This window comes from Parasteatoda tepidariorum, chromosome 1 (genome assembly GCF_982258835.1).
Source record: "Parasteatoda tepidariorum strain Cologne lab strain chromosome 1, Ptep-v5.0, whole genome shotgun sequence".
Taxonomy (NCBI): domain Eukaryota; kingdom Metazoa; phylum Arthropoda; class Arachnida; order Araneae; family Theridiidae; genus Parasteatoda; species Parasteatoda tepidariorum.
The window spans coordinates 81654330-81668691 of record NC_141755.1 but is presented as its reverse complement, the minus strand read 5'-3'; the positions used below and the strand labels follow the sequence as shown (position 1 = coordinate 81668691).

Below are 14362 nucleotides of genomic sequence, written 5' to 3'. Positions count from 1 at the left end.
CAAAACAGGTTTTAAATTCATAAACATTCGACATAATTAAAAAAATGATACATCTCTATCTTGTAAACTAGTATCGATCATTTATTTTATAAATCTTAACTATGAAAGAAATCCACATGGAAAGCAAGAATAGAGCAAAACAATATCCTGTGTTACACTATCATGCTACATACATTCTCAACTAAAAAAAGCTAAATTTATGTATAAAATTATAGCTGCATTTATAATAAAAGTAATTTTAAACATACATTACCACATGCGTTAAGTTGAATTGCTATTGATAAAATCTGTTAATTTTGTCTGAGTTTTTCATTTGAAATGCAAACAAAAAGGGAAAGGAATTTCACTGCTTTCTCAAAAGGTGGCTGTGAAAATCAATTCAAGGTCCCCCCCCCCATAAAATGCATTAACAAGTTTGGAATGTTCTGAAATATTTTGGGAAATGGGGAAAATGGATCTCAAAGAAAAGTTGGTTAAATAGAAAATTCACTTCACTATTTGGAAGTTATATTATGAAGAAATGTCCCAAAAGTTCTTGGTTCCTCGAAAAAAATCGCAAAATAGGGAGATTCGCAAAATGGAAGTCATCAAACAGAAGTCCGACTGTATTTTAGACAAAATTTTTATGTACAGTGCCTTCTGATATATTGACATATGTATAAAATGATGTATCTATACTTAGAGTAAAATGACTCAAAAGTAAAACTATACAAGTAGTATAAAAACTGAATTGCTGTTAATTAATTGCTACATTTATATTTTAATTTACACTTTACATTTGGTTAAAATATGATCTTCATCTTTTAATTTACAAAAAAGGTCTACAAGTATTAGCGTATTGTTGATAGATAAGCAGAATTTCAAATTAAAAAATTCACATAGTTTTGAGTGATCATAAAAGTTTCTGTGACCTTCATTAAAAATCAAAGATAAATTTGAATACATAAATTCTTCCCACGATGCTCAAATCTAGTCATTTAGGCATATCGCTAGATAATAAATTGAACTAAAAATGAAAGTAAAAATGTAAATTCAAAGCTACTTCATGGGTGAATTATAATAAAAGAGGACAACAGACTGATTTAAAATTGTTAAAATAAGTTAAGTTTTTTTTTTGTTTGATAAAATAATTAACAGAACATACATTATCTCATTGAATACCCAAGAACTTCTATCTATTTTTTTAAACCTATATTATTAAGTCTTTCATAACTGAGAATGTTAATGGGCGATTCCATACGTGACAGAATGACATTTTGACTTGCAAAATAACAATTAATTGAAGTTTCTATGTATCTAATTTCAAATAAAATATTTTTTTTCTCATGCATATCATTATTATTGGCATAATGCGCTTCATAAACTAAAAAAACAGGATTTTCTATCCTTTTTACTTTTAATTTTACGAACTTTTTATTTGTGTGACGGAATGACATTTTGACAACCAAGCTTTTGGCATGCCGCTTAGAACTGGTAGTTTCTGCGAATTTTGCAGCTATTATTTTTCTAAACTATTTTATACTTTTAGTATAATGTGTAAGCAAAGTAAAATGTGAATTTGGAAAATTTACCTCAGGTTGGCTAGCAGTTATTAACATCTATTTGCTGTGACGGAATGACAAAAAGTTTAGTAGAAGAAAGCCTTCATTTAAAAAATGTTTTATTAATATGTAAATGATAAACAGAATGTAACAGATAAACAGGATTAATATTTATGTAAGAATTAGTAAAAATTTCAATAGTTTGAAAATTAGGTTGTCTCTGAAGAGGTTTTATATCTAACTTGCCAATGTCACATTTTATCTTCGTTCTCAGGAAATTTATGCATTATTAAGGCTACAGTGGACGTTCAAAAAAATTTTTTTTAGTTTTTATGCTGCACTAAAACTTTTTTTATAACTTATGTATTCTATCAAGATATGCCCTTGCAAAAATTTTTGTAAAAAATATTTGGACCATTTTTGAGAAATTTAAAATTTTTTAAAAAAAATTTCATCAATTTTAAAATGCTCCCAGCGGCTTAAATTAAATTTTTTTTTTTTAATATTCTTTTTTTAGAGATAAATGTTAAAAGCTTTATGCATTATATAGGAATTTTCCTGAATTTATTTTAAATTTATGACCAAAAAACAAATTTTATGTAGATTTTTGTTTCAAAATAAAGGTCGTTAGGTACATGAAACCCGATAACTCTTTTATTACTTGTTATAAAACAGAAACAAATGCATAAACTTAATCTAATATACATATAAATAACTAGAAAAAAATTTCATCTCAATAGGATGAAAACAAAGTCGACTGGAATATTTTGAATACGTGAAACATAACAAAATTTCAATTTTGAGAAAAACAGCTTTTTGTGTAAGAAAAGGGGCGTTGCTTCATAATGTGAAAACGAAACTACCCTATAACTTCTCAAAAAATGACGAAATTTAAAAAAAAAAAAATTCAGTTGATAAAAGCAATGAAACAAGTGTCTAAATATGTCGGAAAAAAACCCCGAAATTTTTATCAATTTTTGGCAATATAAAGGTCCACTGTAGCCTTAAGACATGTGACGGAATGACGTAAAAGAAGTTACTTTTATTTTTTATATTAAACTTAAAATTTTTAAATTTTGTTCTATATGCATATTTTTATCAAAATATTGCAAAAGAAAGATACATTTCGTTTATTTTATAAGTATTTTTCAAGAAAACAATTTGAGCACAAATGTGAACAATTCCCTTGTCAACCATGTGATTACTTTAGAATACTGCCAGATTCAAAAAATTTAAAATTATCAAAAATGAAGCGGCAATATGTAGACTTTGGCTATTTTTAAACATATTTTTAAAATTAAAATATGCAATTCATAAAAAAAAAATTTCACTTAAAAGTTGACACTTCCGTGAAATTGCCCTAATATGTGAGTGGATCCTTGGCATTAAATTTATGACTCAACCACTCCATTTTAACCAAGAAGCGTAATTCACATTTGTAGTGTTGTTTCTGGGTTGAAAACTGGAATTAGTTATCAATATGTTACAAATCTTTCAAAACTTGAAAATTGTTTTTCTATTTTCGAAAAATATGCTTACCAAAAGTTCGATATTATAAAATTGCAATAACGACTATTATTAAAAAATGGTTTTGATATTGAATCTGATTTTGCAGATTTGACTTTGAAAAGTGACTGATATTATTAGTGGTAGTCATTGCAATAGAGAAATTTTATAACAAGTATTATACATGATGAGAACTTTTCTCACCAATAAGCATAACAAAGTTTAGTGTACTAATGAAAAAAAAAAAAGATAAATTGTCATTTACTAAAAATTTTAATAAATACTAGAACATTTACCATCTTTCACTAGGATTATCCTTAATTAAATGCTGATCATCAACAATAAGTTGCGCTATACATTTTGAATCTATAAAAACAAAAGATGCAAATATAAATAACAGTACACGCAGTTTAATTTTATATAAACACAGTGCTTAATAAATGTCTGATAATTTATTAGATCATTTTCTCAATTTTTGCTCACAATTTAGCTGCTACTTAAAATAAATAATCTTTATCATTAAAAAATGTCAGAAAATTCATGTAAGATAATATAACTCTTTAGATTAGTCTTTCAAAGTAAGTAAATTAAAGTAGACGCAAATATACTTTTCATTTTTAACGTTTACATTTTAATTGCTAGAATATTATTTTAGAATTCCAAGCATAACAGAGGGGAAATCCCACAGGTATTTTATCCTAAAAAATGTATTAAATATATGCGAAAACAAAAAATTGTGCAATAATATGCTACTTTAAGGTGCAATGTTTAATTTAATGGCATAAAATAATAAAAGAGCCTCATAATTTAAATGCCAGGTAATTAAAAGCGTCCATAACAGAGGAGACAAAGAAAATCTCACATTTTTGACATGCACCTTTCCGCTATATTCGGTGATTTGGAACATCCTAAACATTATTTGTAATTTTTTTTTTAATTATCACATTTCAAGATAAAAAAAATTACTATAAAACATTTTAAATTGCTTACACATTTTTATTAAATTCAAAAAATGCAATGTAACAGAGGGGACAATTTTCAAATTTGACAAATAGTTACAGGGAAATATCATGCCATTTAATTAAACATTGCACCTTAAAGTAGCATATTATTGCAAAATTTTTTGTTTTCACACATATTTACTAAATTTTTTATAATAAAATACCCTTGTGATTTCCCCTCTGTTACGCTTGGAATTCTACTACTGGTTTCAATTGGCATGGAATTCAACTATTTCATACTGAGATGAAAAAATAAGCAGTTTAAATACAGTATCAATTAATAAATTTATGAAATCTTTCATTCAAAAAAATTGAAGAATGAAGTTATCTGTAATCTATTCTTTAATAGTTATATTAGATGTCATACCTAAAAACAAATATGAATCATAAAAAAATGCTCAAATAAGAAATAATATAAACTTACAGCCGTAAATACTGGAATTGTAAGGAACACTACAAGATCCGCTTGTGGGATCACAGCATGTATTATTGCACTGACATTTAAATTGGCAATTGATACCAAAGAATCCTGGAGGACAAGCTGAAAAAATGAAAAATATTACTTCATAAAAAGATTTTTAATAATAAAAGGAAACAGTTTTGAAAAGCCTCATAAGTGCTATAAATTTTTTTAATGAACATCTTTAGGATAAATTGCCAATTAAATAATTAGATCCCAAAATATTTACTTCATGATACATTTATTTAAAACACACTAACTTTGACGCTTAATGAACTTGTCTTTTTTTTAATTTTTTTTTTTATCAAACGTGAGTAATTTCCAGGCATTTAAATAAACATGAGTGGATATTTTAAAAACGTTACAGTTGGAATAGTATAGCTTTAATACAAAAATTAGTTGAAAATAAAAAATTAATACATAACAATGAAAATGTAAGTATTAGTATGTAAAAAACCAAAAATAATATTTAACATTCTAAAGCAAGCTTCAACTACTGTGGCAGTGACATAGTCAGTCTAAAATGAATGACCAAGAGCTATATGGGTGAGCTGCGAATAAATGGTAACCCAGATAAGCAAGAGGGCAGGAGGGATCAGAGACTTTCATAAAATACCACATTTGCAGATGTAGCTCCTGTGGCACGGCAAGTGAACACTGTCATAAAAGTGCTTGCTTCTTCCATGAAGCTAAGTGTCGGACTGTCAGCAGCTTTTGCGCTCTATCTTTGATTGACGATTTCTATGAAGTTTTATAATACTAACAGAGCCTTTGTAGAGTTTCAAGGATCTGGTTTACAGCTAATCTAAACAACGGGGATATGTTCTACCACAACCAACATTATATTATTCTATTTTAACAACAACAAAAAAACAAAAAAAATTAACGCATCATCAAAAAATTAAAAATAGATATAATATATATAAAAGCATAAATTTAAAGCTCTTTTTATTCCATAAAACATAATTTTTCTTTTCTTTTATTCAGGGTGCGTAGCCAAATTATTCAACAAAAAATAAGCACCTTTTAAGCACTTTTCAAGCACTTAAAAAATATTTTTAAGCACTTTAAAAAAATATCATAATTAGACAGGGTTGGAAAGTTTTTGACAATTGACAAGGTTTTATCTTGTTTTAACCGTCATGTCAAAAAAACCCCTTTTGGCATTGTTTTTGACAATTGTCAAAAATCATGAAATTTTGAATAACGTAAAACGAATGGCGTTTTCATACGCTACGGACTGACAATAGGCTGAAGTAGATTGGGATTGAATTAATTGTGAAAACGTTGAATAGAACAATGTGAATTGTGTCTTTTTGCATAATTTGTAGCGAAAATCAACATGTTAAAGGAAAAATCTCATTTTGAAAAAGGGAAAATTAACCTTTTCACGTGGGCGGAAAAATAGCAAATCGAGATCCTCTGGTGGGCTCTTTTTGAGACTGGGGGATGAATTCAAGAAAGGGAACCGCTAATCCCTAAAACAAGTCAAGTGATGAGTGTTAAACATCCCCGAGAGTTTTATTCTCCCTCTGTTATTCTAAACGCCATTTGCTATCTTTTACACCACCGCAGTTCGGGATAATAGAAATACCACTGGGGGTGGATTCCAGTTTTTTGTTGACAACTGAAAAAGCGCGGGAAAACTTCTTTGGTGGTTTTATAGGATTCAGGGTAAAGAACTACATTCCGAATGTCACATGTCGACTATTTATAGTGTTTTACAAACATTCAGAATTATTACGGTGTGTCACAATTTCCTCATTTTATTGTTTTAAATTCTATAAACAACACATAATCCTAACCATAGTTCCGAAAAACTATTCATTAAGCTGACTACAAAAGTATTATGCATGCACACACACTATCAATATATATATATATATATATATATATATATATATATATATATATATATATATATATATATATATAGGACAAATAAAAAAGAAAATTATAAATTACAATGTCAATACCTATTTTAAACTATATTAACAATTAAAATCTCCATCATGAAAATAATTTTATTGAATCTTTTATCTTTCTCACGTTTGATTACTATTAAAGGTTGTTCAAAAAGTTTTTTTTTCGTTCTATCAAATATTTTTCATCATATATTTACTTTAAAATTAGTGTAATTGTAGTGTGTCATTGCTTTACATTAATACTTTCAACGTATTTTGAAACATTTAAACACTTTACTGTTTAAAATGTAGAAGTATTATAACACATTTGAAGAATAGTTAAAAAAAACTTTGTTCTTTGGAATATTGTTTCAACGGGTAACTCAGTTTTTGAAAATTTCAGTTTGGTATCGCTGGCGTTATTTAAATCAGTTATTAAAGTTATATCTATTTTTTTATAAGCTCTTTGATGCCATATTAAAACGATTGGTTTATTTACATGTTTCCGCAAAAAATAAACAAACTAATGAGGTGCACAGTGATAATAAACACTCTTTTATTGAGTTAAAAAACGTCGGAAATTTTGAGGACCAAAGGGAAAAGCTTGGTCCATATCCATTTTTCAAGTAAATAATGGACAGATCTTCCTGTCTTGCATTTTGGGGATTTATATATGTATGGGGATATATATGTTTTAAGTGTGAAATCAGTTCTTCCTGAGAGTTATCATGCCGTGAAATCGGGTCATAATGCGGAAAAACCCTTTTGTTCGCGAGTAAAATCGACTTTTCTTTGAATCAATTTTTATATGCATGAAGAGTTTTTTTTCGTGGTCTTAATTCATTTAATTATAAATATCTATATTATACAGTATAAATATCAATATTTTAATTTATAAATATTTGTAACATTGCTGAAAATTTAATATCTTATCGAAAGATACTAAATCTTAGGAAAGAACATAAATAATTGTAATGTCATATTTTTGTAGACAGGTCTCTTCAGTCTGAGTTATTAGTGAATGGATTTAAGTCATAGCCAATGGAAAAGAAAATATAGGAAATTTAATTTGGTATTAACTCTTTGACTGAATTATTTTATTTTCATCTTTTTGAGCTATCGACTTATGAAAAATACCGGTCATTTCAATAAATGATAAATATTTTTTCTCTTTATTCAGCAGAATGATTTATTTATTATTGTTATTATTATTATTGATAATAATAATGAAATAAGATAGCAAGGTAAATGAGGATAATTTTGCCCTAACTCCCGGCTAATTTGAAAGATCCTCTCTTGTTAAGAAAGTAAGATCATTTCGATTGAAAATTATGTTATCAAATAAATTCTTCTTATTTTATAAATTTTTAAGATTTCTTAAAAAATTATAAACTATAATAACTTTGTTAATTATTTAAAAATAAACATAAAAAATTTTTTGAATTAATTTTCAAAATAGTTTATAATAGTTTATATCATTCCTTTAAGAAATATCTTATGCGTTTACCGAACTCTAAATTTAAAACACGATTCTTAGCACATTTATCCCTTTAACTCTTAGTTAGAATCTAATATGCGTTCTAAATTTCAAACAAAATTTTTCTTCAACTTCCTTTATGTCTTTTTAAAATAGTTCCAAAAATGCGAAAACTCATAAATATTTCAGTTAATGTGCTTCAGTTGCAAATGATTAACATATAACAATCGGGCTCATTTCTTTTATTTTGCTGCAAATATCATGAAAAGTAAGCACTTTATAGAAACTGCATAGCATATATAATTTTTTTCCCTAGCATTTTTACATTTTTTTTGAAAAACATAGTCATTCACAATTGACTTCAACTTACTCATGTAAGAGATTTGTAGAATTTTATTGTTCAAAAATTTAGCTTCAATCTTATAAAAAGATACAAAACTGAGATATTAAAAGAATTTCTAGGAACTATAACTGAAAGTTATACTGTGTGTAGAAAGAAGGAAATAAAAATGAAAATTGCCACAAAAGGAAAATGGTTTTCTTAAGAAAGTTAAAAATAGCGTTTATGATTTCAATTTCTCAAACATAGAAAATACATTAGTAATTATAAATTATATATTTATAAATGTGACATTTAAAATATTTATGTATCCAAAAGTGTAAATACTCTTACGTAGTATTAAGTATATATATTTTTCTTCGGAAATGCAGATATTTATTTAAAATCATGTAAGAAAATTTTTTTTAACTGCAGGAATTATAAGCAAAATTTCAAAATTCCAATAACTATATTAATAACACGAATTTAAAACATAACCTAAAAAAAAAAACTATTTATTTGAGTTTATGTAAAATATATTGCTTTGATATTTCATTTAAATTTGATTTAATTTACTTAAAAGAGCGCTTTTCGATTCTGATTATTCCATATCTTTTACATACAATTGAAAATATTCGTTAAATTATATTTGTAATAAAGAAATTAATTTATTCAAAATATAACTCACAACTAGAACGAAAAAATTTGTACAAAAAAATAGCAATAATGAAACTGACTAAAAAAGACCTAAGAAAACGACAGACAAACAAAAATGTACCCGAACTTGGAATAGATGTTTGAAGGTAGGTGGGAAATGTAAAAAAAACTTTTCTCCCCTTAACTTAAAAAGGTGAGACCTCTCGTAGTGACTAAAACAATAAAACAAATCCCACTGTAACTTGATCCTGTCTCTTAACTGAGGAGGAGATTTTTTCCCCTATTCTTTCGCTGAAAGTGTCACATGCCCACCACAGGATCCCAAGATCAGATGTGACAACTGCTGTCACAGCCCCCCGAAAAGGTTAAGCACTTCTTAAAAAGACCCAATGAAAAAAGCACCTTTAAGGGCCTTTAAAAAACGAAAATCAGCACCTTTTAAAAACGCTACACACCCTGTTATTATATTGGTAAAAGCTAACTTTTGAAAATAAATTTCTTCAAAATGGTAATTTATTAAGGATGAAAGTATAGAATGAAATAATATACACTGCTTGTATACTTTTATATAACATACAAATACATTGGAAACTGTATACAAGAGATGAGAAAATATGTAAATATATTACTATTTTGATTACTAACTTTGCTGACACATTTCTCCAGTAAATCCCTTTTGACAAACACAGGTGCCTGAAACAGGATCACAGCCTACAGAGTTTGTACACTTGCAGCGGGATTTGCACATGCTACCAAACCATCCTTCAGGACACGCTAAAATTTGGTTAAAAATCACACAGTAAAACATGAAAAAGATATTAAAATCACTGAAATTTAAAATTTAACTATAAAATTATGATTTTTGATTTTGCTACTATGGAATTTTGTAGTCGGCAGCAAATAAATAATTTTTTTTCCTACTCGGTAAACAATTCTAAAATTGATAAATAAAAATAGAAGTTATGTTTGATAGAAATATTGTAATGAATAAAAATAGAAGTATTGTTAGAAAGAAGAAATAAAACATAGCAAAAGCAAAGACCTCTATCTTATACCAAGCTATTTTTAAAAAGACAATGATGGCTAGTTTAAAATTTAACCAAACACTAGTAGAACAATGATTCCAAGTAGTCATTGTTCATCAAAGCAATGATTCCAATTTATCATTTTTTGACATTTTTTATATAAGTTTTTTATTTTTATTTGATAGAAAAAGTTATGCATAATTTTGTTTATATTTCATACCTGTATAGAATTAAGTAGTAATTCAAATTGTGACAATACTAACTTCTAGTAACTATATTTCTGTGTTGCACTTCCGATTACCGATAGCTAGTGTCAAGAACCAAGCATTCAAAGAGCACATAAGTACTCACTGAGTTAGCATTGAAGCCGTTTTTATTTTGGTGAACATGAAACTGTTATTTTTCAATAAGATAGAAAAAAAAAATGCTTTAATTTGATATACTAAATTTACGCGGGTTGTAATATGTTTTCATTGTGGCATTCTTTATGTTTTAATAAATGAGTTATCTTGTCAGCTCTTCCAACTGAATTTCAAATCACACATCCCAATGGCACATCTCTAACTGTAACATGTTATTACAAAAAGTAAAAAAAAACATAATAATTTAAAAAAAAGAAGTTGCAAGCTATTTGTAACTACAGTATTATGTAATAATATAAAAATCATTACTATTATTATTTTCTTAAAAATTAGCAGCCAAATTAAAAAAAACTCAAAAACTAATTAAAATGTTTTACTTTAAATGAGTATTACAAAAAACAATAAATAAAAACAGCACAAAATCTATGTATATCAAAGCTATATATACCTATACAACAGAAAATAATATTATCTAATAATACAATAAACAATAATTTCAAATTAGTAGCCTGAGTAAATAAACTTTTTTTAGGAAATAAATATCAAATAGACTCAGACATTTATTTGAGTCAAAACCTCCAGGTAATGATCTGATACATTAAACAACAAATACTGTATTCATCTTTTTAAAATATTTTGCCTACATTATTCATCTATCTCTCACATAATGAATAGTCAGATGAAGCTAAACAGTTAACAGGGGTCTGTCCAGACATTTTGTGAAAGGCAGGGCCGGATTTAAGCTTGGTGGGGCCCTAAGCTACTGAAAATGATGGGGCCCTTATAAGTTCAATTCCATTTCTATACACATAAAGTAAACTGTCACTATTTTTTATTATTGAGTATTAACATTATATTATTAAAAAATTTGATAATATTACTTTACTGTTAAATATATAAATTGTGATTAGACTATTATGTAGAACCTTTTTTTTATTGCACATATTTTTTGAACGAGGGGAAAAAGTTACAAAAGAAACACATTTTAAACACAGAGTAAAAATTTCGCGTGCTGGGCCACTATATATTTAACAGAGGTTTTTTTTTTTTTAGATTCATTTTGAATATATTTTATTTTCAATTTTTAAGGATTTTTTGCGAATTTTTTTCTCAATTGCTTTTTCTTTACGTTACAAAATCTATAAGACTTAGAAACATGAAATTTTGAATGTGCGTAGAAAATATGCAAAGAGTTAGAAAGAAAACAAGAAAATACAATTTAATTATTAGTTTTACTTTTTTTAAAACTGCTGTTGAACAACCAAATCAATTTTGAGTTTACGCCCTATCAACCAGGCTATCCCGGCCAAATTTATTAGTTTATTTTATAACAGTCATTGCACAGCCGACCTAATTTCGAGTTTACGACTGCTGATATTCAACTTTGTAGCCTTGTGATTTTGAACCCAATCCAGAAGACAAGGGAACTACTAGATTAGTACCCAGAGGTATTTATTTGTTATGAAAACTTGGAGGACTTTGCGACCCCGACAGATTTAACATGCACCAGTCACCATTTTATACATGGGTATTCTTCTGCCGGCTGGATTCAAACTCCCATTCTCATGAACACGAGTCCATTGCTCTATCAACCAGGCTATCCCGGCCAAATTTATTAGTTTATTTTATAACAGTCATTGCACAGCCGACCCAATTTCTAGTTTACGACTACTAATATTCAACTCCGTAGCCTTGTCATTTTGAACCCAATCCAGCAGTCCCTGGAGCAGGTGAGGGCCGTTATATTAATACTGTTTGTAAAAATAAAAAGAACATTTCGTAAGCTGATATTATTTAATTGATGTTTATATTGAAAATATTTCGTCATTATTTTTGCTTTCTTTTTAATTATTTTAAGTACATTTGTTAAATTCTAGTGCAAGAAAAAAATTGTCATTATTTATGTAAATTTTTGGCTTATATTTTTAAGGATTTATTAAAGGGTCTATTAAATATCAGAGAGAATAAATGTCATACGAGTTTAAAGTATCAGCTCTGCTCTTGATGGTGTATAATGGCTAGGATGTGAAAAAGCAACAGTCCCAGGCATCCAGCCAAAATGAGCATTTAACATATCAATGGAACACACTAAAGCTTTATATCAATTAGCAAATAGTTTTAGATAATTACAATTGTAGAATAATGATCTTATTATTGAATAAAATGTTTTAAAAGACAAATATCACTTAATGTTTAACATTTAATCAACGAAAAAACTGAACCAATATTGAAATCTAACGAATTTATTATTTTTAATTACTGATGAAGTTTGTGACAGAAAAAAAAATTAAAGCCTGATAGATTTCAGAATTTTAGAAACACCTTCTAGTTATACTATTCAATCAAATAGGTTTCGATGTCTTTCATCCCGGTCTCATTAGTGATTCAGCATATTTCGATATCATCTTTGTTTCGTTCTTAATTAATATTAATTGGTTTGCGACAGTTAATTTGTATACCTCTTTTACTACATTTTCGAGGAGTTTAAATATGTAATATTGAGGATTTTAACTGAAGTGAAATTTGCTTTTTTTGTATGCCTCTTTTATTACGTCATCATCACACCCACACGCAACTGTCTACTCTAAATAATGCTATATAGAATGAGATAGCAAAACAAACGTGTGTAGTTATTTAAATTCTTATTCAAAAGTATTAGTTAATTTTTTTTTTTGAACTGACAATTTCGGTCCTTTTTTAGATATTTTAAAGTACTATTTAAAACTGCTGCATATCACATGAAAGCATTAAATATATCATTTGTACAATTTTAACGTAAAATAAAAGGGAATTCTGATCCTTAGAAACTTATATTAAATAGTCTGATGATCGAATGATGGGGCAAAAAAAAAAAAAAACTTTTTTACCTTTTAAACTGAAATTTTTTTTATTTATAAATAATTTATTAATACTCCAATTGCTTGAAAGATGATATGTTCCCTACTAATGACAACGAAGCTTTTTGTTTTATTCAGTCATTTATTTATATTTATTATGTTCGACAATGCAAAAAAGAAAAAAAATGCATTTTGTGCTTCTAAGGCCCCAGCTCCGAATAAAACTTTAAAAAAAGAGGAGGGAAAGTAGGATCTGGGGGCCCTTGTCATCTCGGGGCCCTAAGCTACAGCTTATTTAGCTTATACGTAAATCCGGCCTTGGTGAAAGGTCCTGTTTTTGTAAAAATGTGAAAAAACTATTCATAATATGTGAATATAAAATAAACGTTAAGTTACATTCTTTCAACCAGGGTCCTGCTTTTGTGAATTTGTGCAAATAGAGTCCTGTTATTGCAAAAATTGCTAAAAATCTTTTCAAGAAGTTTTTAAATTGTAAATAGCAGGGTTGGCAGGTTTTTGACATGTGACAGTTTTTGACAGTTTAAACCATGGTTTAAACCGTCACGTCAAAAACCTCACTGTCAAAAATGTCGAAAATGTCAAAAACCTATATTCATATGTGAAATTTAATTAATACATAAAATTTATATATTTTTTAAAGGATAGTGTTTCTAAATATGTTCTAGAAAAAATAAATTTAAAATTTTGAAGAAACACTTATATTTTGAATAGTAACCAAAATCTTGTACTTTTGAAAACTCACATCTTTTGTAATATTATGTATTCATTTTCATGTGTTTTTGAAAATCTGCAGTGATATTATTAAGAAATTTATTTATAACCAAATTTAGTGTATAGTATAGATTATACTAAAAATTAGACATTTTTAAAGATAAACATTAGCAGTTTTGTACATTAGACATCTTCTTTTAAAGAAAAATCTTTTTAATATTCTTTTAAATCTTCTTAATAATCTTTTTAACATAAGACAATACAAATTTAAGTGCTTTCTGTTAAATACACAGAGTAGTTAGTGTCGATTTACAGTATATTCAGCCTATTCATTTACTATGCTGAAAATTTAGTTTATCCAAATACTTGTGAATTTCATTTTGCTGAATACAATATAGTTTTGTTGAATATCTAAATATTCAGCTGTTGAATAATTACTTCTTGCTTTCAAGATATGCATTATTTGTATTCTTAATACAAGTGGAGAAAAAAAAATTAAGAGATAAAAATTGTTTTAAAATGATAAGTGTAATAATTATAA

The 14362-nt window shown here is 27.2% G+C and overlaps 1 protein-coding gene across 1 annotated transcript in view; it reads right to left on the bottom strand.

The window, feature by feature from the left end:
* LOC107453846 (N-acetylglucosamine-1-phosphodiester alpha-N-acetylglucosaminidase) overlaps nt 1–14362 on the bottom strand; it is a 30036-nt gene that overhangs the window by 2305 nt on the left and 13369 nt on the right. Inside the window, exons 8-10 of the mRNA XM_087167665.1 lie at nt 9511–9639; nt 4473–4589; nt 3344–3413 (exon numbers count right to left, since the gene is read on the bottom strand). Coding sequence (XP_087023791.1) covers nt 3344–3413; nt 4473–4589; nt 9511–9639 — 316 coding nt within the window. The remainder of the gene's footprint in view (nt 1–3343; nt 3414–4472; nt 4590–9510; nt 9640–14362) is intronic.